We start from the raw sequence: 8,445 nt of genomic DNA on the forward strand, positions 1-8,445 counted from the left end.
TCACAATGCTGTGGTCCCATTCTTGTCTGAGAAAACAGCAGCAATGTGCACCTTATCAAGGGCACAGGACTACCACAGGTGTAGGCTCCTCATGCAGGAGGACGTATCACACATTAGCAAAGAATTCTGAAAGCAATGATTTTCAATCCTGGTAATTAATTTGCAAGGATTAAGAAAATCAAGTTACAACAGGACACTTGCAAGAAACCATGCCATATCCTCAATACAACAACTATCCTTTACGCTATCTTAAGTCACCTTCAGCAAAGATGAAAGTAACTGCATTACAAATGCTTTCAAATCATTCTCGTAATCCTTTGGACCCTGAAATATTTCTAGTGAGAATATATTTATGGCATAGGTCTCATGCTCACAATTTTCCTCCACACACGCTCTGCTACTGCAAGTTTTGCCTTCCAATTTAGCATGATATTTCTTTAAAAATATATATAAGACAAACAAATATACCTGTAAGTACTTCACTGCTTGATGCCTTTGCTTAAGTGCCTGCAATCCTATAAGAAGCCACAGATCCTGCCCCTTTACACATGACTGGGAATCTTCTTTCTTCTCTGTCCAATTCCTAATTGCCTCATTTGCCTCACACTAGCAGAGGCAGCTGGCGTGCCAGAAAGGGAAGTTGGCTTTGAATGCCAATTTATTGTAGGGAAGGTGCTGAATTAAAATGGTTTTATGTTCTCCTCTTATGATCAAAACCTTCAGAAACAATATTAACAGCTTAGCTCTTGTAACTGAGCAGTAGTAAATTTCATTATCAATTCCACAACCTTCATCCACAACATCATCTCTGCCAGAGTGTATCAGTGTTATTTTCACTGGCACCTATTTTGACCATTTCTCCAGACACCACTGAGCGGTTACAAACTCTTTTGAAGATCTCAAGGCTCTCCCGAGGCCCTCCTGTGGCCATGGTCATCCTGCTGCTGCTATTCAGCTCTGCATTCTACCTTTCTGGAAGGTGGTTCAGTCCAGCAACTCCCACCATTCCCCACCCCAAATTCAATATTCCTCTCGAACCAGGTGACAGTTTGTGTCTATGTTCTTCATGAATACCAAAGCTTGTGACACACTAATTTCTTGCAGCTTTGATCACCACTTCCAGAGATCTGGCAAATTGATCCTCTTTGACCTTTCTGCCTGGAAGCAAATCTCATTCTGACTGCAATTCCTCTTGACGGAGCTTCCAGATCTTCTAAATTTAAGAAGTTAGTTACCTTGCCCTTCATATGCACATGGCCAGAAGTAAGGAACACCTGGAAACTAATATTGAACTTCTCTATTTCATCCTCAATTCATACTCCTTGCTATAAAACTCCTGTACCAAGACACAGGGCGTGCCCTCATTCTTCTCCTTCCTCAAAGCAGAGCAGTACTCACCAAATTTTACCTTAAAACTATCAAGTCTCTTATGACAGAAACTTTATTTGATATTTTAAAGATATCTATGTACACTTGGAATTTTAAAGATATTTCTATCTATACACGCTATATAAAGACACACACAAAAACTTACTGGACAAAGCAGAAGTCAAAATCCCTTACCACCTCCTCTGTTCTTCAGGAAAAACTGAAAAGGTTGAAGTGGCCCAAAGGGTAGCATGCCAACCTTCCTCAGTTCCTTTTATTTCATCTTTTTTTCTCTTTTACTAAGATTTCCCAACTGCAATCTCTTATCTCTTCCCTCTTCTTATTCTACCTATGCCCTTTGTTAAAAATAATGGAGGGGCTACAGTATTATTTATGCTTTAATTTTTCCTCCTATTCTCTTATTTTCTCCTATTCTTAACTCATAAGAAGATTTTTTTTTTCTAAAAAAGATTTTGCCTAATAAGCTGCCAAAAGTAGGTATTGAAGATGTATACTTCGGACAGCATTTGGACAGTATTTAGGATAGAAATTAATTGTACATACATCTTAAACTGTTTCTGTACCACTATAGACACATTTCAAGTTGCAACTTTGTTCTTTAGCTTGGTAAAACAATTTCAAATACTCAGGCTTTGTATCAAGCAGATGATATGTTATTTTCTACAAAAATTAGATAAATTTCCCTTCTATTTCAGGATAACAAAAGCTAAAAGCAATAAAACATAACTATAAAGCAGGTACAATGTCACAATGATGACGATGAACCTTCCCCGCCCCACACACAGAACAGGCTATCAAAGACAGACTAATTAGAAGTACAAATGCACAGCACATGAAGTTTAACAGTGGCAAGCGAAACTCAACAAGGTCAGCAACTCAGCTTAGTATCAATGTGCAGTACACACTGAGGATCAAACCCAGCCGTACAACATAACATGCAAGTAATTGCTTGCCCACATGACTACTTACTGCTATTTATGGTTTTCAAATCGGTGAGATTAACACATCATGCATGTTGTCAATTCATTTTCTGTCAGTTGAAGGAAACAACATTTCACTGCACCCAAACAATGTTTTTCAAATATTAATGCTTTACTAATCTGCACTCTTCACAGTGTAATTGCTTTTCTGTAATTGCTTTGCTGCAGTCACCCAGACTGAGAAGCTGTTTTGTCATTCCAGAATTACCATTCTAGAAGCTGGCAGGCTGCAATGCAAGTTTTATTGCTGTATAATAGATATACACACTTTTTCCCCTCAAAAAAAAAAAAAAAGAGAGTTCTGTTTCTTTGTTATGAAGTCTTGATTGACAGGAATATTCCGTGAGTAATAGCTATATACCATTTCTGTAGCAATAGTGCCACCATCTGGACAAATCTGTAATTGTCAACTATTATCCATTTCTACACATATACACACATACACACTCAGGTCCAACAGATACTTCATATGAGAAATATTTTCTAAACGCTCATACCATGAGAATGTGCCTCTGCCTCCTCCTCAGATTCCATTCATACGATGAAAAATCTAACATTCAGAATCAAAAACAAGCTGTAGCTCGAACCTCATAATACATGCTTTGGAGATTAGGTGTTCTGTCTTCCATCCGAGCACATCATCTATAAAACATTTTGGAAGTCATTTATAACTTGGCCTTCAACATAAAACTTGGGGGAAAAAAAGCCATCCAAAACAAGGGAATATTCTAATCCCAAGAAAAGTGAGCTTTTCTAACTTCTTTAAAAGAGTGGATTCTATAAGATTTAAGATATCCCACGTTTTACACAATCAGTCAATTATATAGATACTTGCATAGTTACCTATTTTTGGTTTGTAGAGAGAGCAATTGACAAGATACAGGATCTAAATGCAGTCATAACTGGGCATTACAAATAAAGAAAGGTTTCCATACAAGTCCATGCTTACATTCAGTTCTTAGAGGAACAAACCTTACGACTGAAACTCAGTTATGTAACTTTCCAGATAGCACTTACAATAGAAATAATAATAAATGATCACCAATTTTGAAGGCAGTTTTCTTGACAATTCAATACCACAAAARAAAAAAAAAAAAAAAAAACACAGCAACTAAGCCGCTACCAGGCTTCAAATAAAACTTAAAGACTAAAACTCTGAAGAAGAATTAAAGCCAGGTTTGCCTACTTTAACTTCACTTTTTTTTTTTTTTTCTCTCAAATCTAGCAAACTGAAACATATGCTTTGCTTGACAGCTTTCAAATTAAAACTCATATCTTCACAGGATCAGGCAGCATGGGGTCCCTAAGACAGGATTTATGCAACAATAAACAAACAAACAAAAAAAAAAATGGATTCAGAATGCTCCAGGCTTTTTCCAGATGCTCCCAGTTAGCTGCAGCTCCAAATCAAGCCTTACATCCGTTTACCATCTCCGCTTCTGTTCCTAAGGGAATCATAAAGCTTAAGCCTTTTGGGGCATGACTGTTACCCTCAACAGGAGCTGACTATTTGAGTGACTGGTCATTCCTCATTGACTTGTGGGAGGCCTTTGTTTTAGTACTTTTAGCACAGATAAATAATTATTCAAAGAAAACTGCCTTCCTGTTATTGATCTCCTCTTCTTATAAAAGTTTATCTATTCATAGATTTCACAGAATAATCATTTTAGCTCTTAAAAGTCTTTATGAACCTTTTCAAAAAAAGTAAACAATTGTTTCCTATGATATATTTGTTGTAATAAATTGCAAATGTTGTATGACTTTTTTTTAATTAAAAATTAAAATCAGCTTAAGAATTACTATATGTTGCACAGAAGAAAAAATACCATGATCTCATACAGCAAAGCTATGGTGATACCCTGACAGTATGTCACACAACGAGAAAAATAAATGCATTACAGAGAAAAATCTAGTCTGTTTAGTGAACGACTTGTCCAAAATACTGAAGTGAGCCATCAATCAGTTTTATCAAACTGTCTGCTCCCATTTTATAAATCTCATCCGGTGACTGGGACACTCAGGCCTGGCACCTGAAGAGTCATCTCAGTGTTGATGAATTACACTGCATGCTCCTCTCAGGACAAGCATAACACATTTGCACTACTTAATCACTGTCACCACTTTGAGATAGTCTTGTAAGAAGCTTCACTTGCAGGACATCCTCAAATACTTCCATGTTTTCTTGCAAATGAGTCTACTGCACCATAGTGAGGAAGGCTTGACCCGATTTCAACATTTTTTCTCCTGCTACTTCAAGTGAAAATTCTCTGAAAAACATAGTACCACACATCTTCAAGCCCACTGCATCTGAACTGTGACATTTGGAAATAAATTAAGTATTCTGATTCTCACAAACTCTTTTGTATTTCTGCTGGCAAAATGATTCTTTTTTTCAGGGTCTTTGCCCTCTGTCTTGACATTTGTAACAGATTTTTCTTAGTTCCTTTTCTATTTGCAATAATTACTTCCCTTATTATTCACTTGTCAATTTTACAACTTCTAAATTCTTTTAAAGTTTATTTCCTCCCTTTTGTCTCAGTTCAAACACAGCCCCTTTCTTATCAAGAAAGCAATGCTCATACAATAAACAATTTTGATTGGAAACAGGTTTGGTCAAACCAGCAATTCCATATTGGTATTTATTCATTATCTTACTATTTTCTATAAACTAACAGGTTGCTTATATGTTCCTTCATTTTTCAAGCCCCCAGTGTAGTTAACCTGATCCATGGAGGGGTCTGAGTTTGTGACTTAACCAGGTTAATTTAGTCCTGAATTTCCTAACTTTCCTTCAAAATATGGTAATTTGTATTTATGCCTTTAATACTTGGGGGTGGTAGGGCAAAGCACCAGTTGTCCTACATATTTCACTATTGTCACAGGTAGTACCCAGTGACACTAGGTGACATAGATGACACTGAATTGCAGACTTTTCAGAAGCGGCATTTTAATATAAAATTTTAGTAGTTGTATTTTTTCAAGGGTGTTAGGGACTGGGCAGAAGAGTTGAAATTAACTATAAATGAATAAACACACTTATGGAAAATGCAGCATTACTTTGAAGTATCTCAAGTTTCAGTTTACAAAGCAAACTTCCCTTACCTTACTTTCAATCCCAAGACAGAAAAAAAAAAACATGAAATTAAGAAAATTTTAACCCTTTGCTGCACATTTTTCATGTGTGTGTGTGCGCATCACAGGAAATAAATATTAGGCTGCATGAGACAGGAGACAGCAGAAAGGAGCTTGAACAGCATATTAAAAGAAAACAAACTCATATTAAATAAGGGACTCCATAAAAACAATGACACCTCTTGACTTTCTTTCAAGGGCTCACATATAACCTTACCCTATCTAACAGCTCGCCATGGTGGTCTCCCTTTCCCTTCTTCATTCCCTCTTCTCTGTCAGTTCTAGCTTGCAATTTATTCTTCACCAAATGATTTTAATTCTTTTTTTCCACCATGATGTTTTCTGCAGAAAGGTCCAACAAATAACAAAGAGTTAGCAGCAATGGGAAAGAAAATACGGAATGGAACACACCTTGCATTTGATAGTAATAAAACATTGTACTAGTGCAAGGTGGTGGTACAGAACTTTTAACAGGTCAGGACAAAGGAGTAAGAAAAATGAGAAGGAATAGAGGTGAAAATTCAGAGTAGAACAACAGAATCCACCTCCATCTCACACTCCATTCTGTCATCTATATCAGTAAAACACATTTCAAATGCAAGACTCTGAAGAAGATTTACAGAAGGGCTGATCTCATAGATTTCAGTGAGAATTGTAATGGCAGAAGTCCCAATGAAGAGCCATCTCTCCTTGTTCAAAGCAAAATCAGTACAGGGTTACCTCTGAAGTATTATACTCAATGTTTCTCAAATTCACTTAAAAAAATGAAAAAAAAAAAAAAGGAAAGGGAAGGATTTAAAAGGTACCATGACATGTTCTTAGATCTAACTATCTCAGATTGCTGGTAACTTTACAGATGCATAGAATAGGAGACTTTTGAAGTTCAATACTCATGTCTTTTTACCCGTATTGTCTTACTGGCCTTACTACAACCTCTGTACAATCAATACAATCAAGTTCTAAAGAGCTTGTTCAAAGTTTCAGTGGAGAGGCATCTTTTCTCTGTGAAACGCATACTGGCCCAAACACCTAGAAAAACACTCCCAAAATTTCTGATAAAACAAGTCACTATTACTGGTTCATACGAACTGAACTCATCATGATTTCCTAATCATAAATAAGGGACCACAGGTTTTATCACTTCTTGAAACACAAGCTAAAAGAACTGCTGGAACCTGAAATAGAAGTTACACAGTAGCATTTCTGCAGTCTATCTTCTTTGGGATATTATTTCATTGCTTGGGACTTCCTCACAATCAGAATGTTGCCTTCCCCTCTCTTGGTTGGATTTCAAATTTTGTTAGCTTATGTTTACTGCTATATTTTACTCTACCTATGCTGCAAGTTACAAGCAAGCAAAACCAGACCATCTACTCATCATTTCCACCCCACTCTGATCTTTGTAGCTGCCTTTGGTTTGCTTGTTTGTTTTCTCTTAAAATAATCTTCCTTTCCATCTAGCATATCAGGCAATGACTTCCTGAGTAATAAAACAACGTTTAGCTTGCAGAGCTACTCCATGGACGTACAATCCCTTGCAACTTCTACACAAAGCTGCACAGAACACAGCTTGCCTTCCTTAGAAGTCTTTTGTGCACCTTTGGGAAAAGTGCACCCAAAAGTCAAAAGATGAAACCCACAAGCTGAAAACAAGAAACAGAAAACCTGGAATTGTTAGTGTCATTTTAACCCACAGGAAATCCACACAGCTGCTGAAAGTCCTCCAACCAGACACTTGTCTGAACAGACCCACTTTTAATTAAATGTCCATGTTTCATGAAGCTGCACAGCAAGACAGACCTGAGAACTGCTCTGAAGAGAAACTCAACCCACAAGAAATTCCTTTTAGGAAGGGCACTAACTTAAGACCAATAGCCTCAGACCTTCTACTTCTTTAGCCTTTAAGAACATCATTCTCAGAATGTATTCACAGCCTGAAGATGCTCTAGTTGGTCATAAACATACAGCACAGCAAGCAAGTAAACTGCCCTGTGCAGGGAAGAACATGCTATTGTTCACTGTATTTTAACATGTGCACTAGAAAACCTCCAAGAATGAAGAGAAGCTGCCACTTCATACATTATCTGCAGCTATGCATCATAAGACCTGCACCAAGAAAACCTAGAAACGACCTCTCCTTGGAAATTCAATGAACATACCCAGATGCATCTTCCTAGTAGTACAGCCAGAAGCGTTCTGAATTTAAGGAGAGTCAATATGGTGCCCATCTGCTGCCTACCGACTACAAACTGACAGCAAGCCCTGTACTTCCTCAGTGGCAGAAATTAGTATTTCATTACATTAAAGCAACAGTCCAGGCAGAATCTGAGTGTTGCACCTAACCAGCCCTTCCTTGGCACCATCAGCAGCTGCTCTTTTCCTTGCACGTGGCAGCCTTTCTCCTGCCTAAGCCAGGCGACAGGCTCCCCACCCCTGCCGACAGCAGCGAGGCTGGGCAAGGCGCGCTCTGGCGGCCTCCGAGCCCGGCGGACAATCCCACGGGGAGGCAGCGGGCGCTCGGGCGGCTCCGCGAGCGCAGCCGCGCAGGGAGAACGGAGGCGGAGGCAGCCAGGCCCGCGCCGCGGCCCACCCGGGCTCCCCCGCCGCCCCTACCTGCGCGGCTCTCGTGCTTGGGCACCCGGTAGTACTTGTTGCCGAACTGGTCGGTACCCACGAACTCCTTGGTGGGCCCCAGGAGCCGCAGGCGCAGGGCGCGCAGCACCTGCCAGGCCCGGCTCATGGCGGGGCGCGCAGAAGCCGCAACACCGCCGCGGGCGGACACGCACAGCTGTTAACGGTTAGCGGCTGGCGGTTAACGGTTAAAGGCCCCACGCGCCGCCGCGCCCCGCCCCTGGCACGTCACGTGACACCGCGCGCCCCGCCCCCGGAAGTTTGGCTTCCGGCACGGTCACTTCCTGCCGCGCTAATAACACTGCTCGTGGTT

The 8,445-nt window shown here is 39.7% G+C and overlaps 1 protein-coding gene across 1 annotated transcript in view; it reads right to left on the reverse strand.

The window, feature by feature from the left end:
• NDUFAF2 (NADH:ubiquinone oxidoreductase complex assembly factor 2) overlaps positions 1-8,297 on the reverse strand; it is a 44,500-nt gene extending 36,203 nt beyond the window's left edge. The window contains exon 1 of the mRNA XM_026037114.1: positions 8,115-8,297. Coding sequence (XP_025892899.1) covers positions 8,115-8,241 — 127 coding nt within the window. The 5' untranslated portion in view covers positions 8,242-8,297. The remainder of the gene's footprint in view (positions 1-8,114) is intronic.
• Positions 8,298-8,445: the final 148 nt, after the last annotated feature.

The sequence above is a fragment of the Nothoprocta perdicaria genome, unplaced genomic scaffold, assembly GCF_003342845.1.
Source record: "Nothoprocta perdicaria isolate Ctin4 unplaced genomic scaffold, notPer1 scaffold_1, whole genome shotgun sequence".
Lineage (NCBI taxonomy): Eukaryota > Metazoa > Chordata > Aves > Tinamiformes > Tinamidae > Nothoprocta > Nothoprocta perdicaria.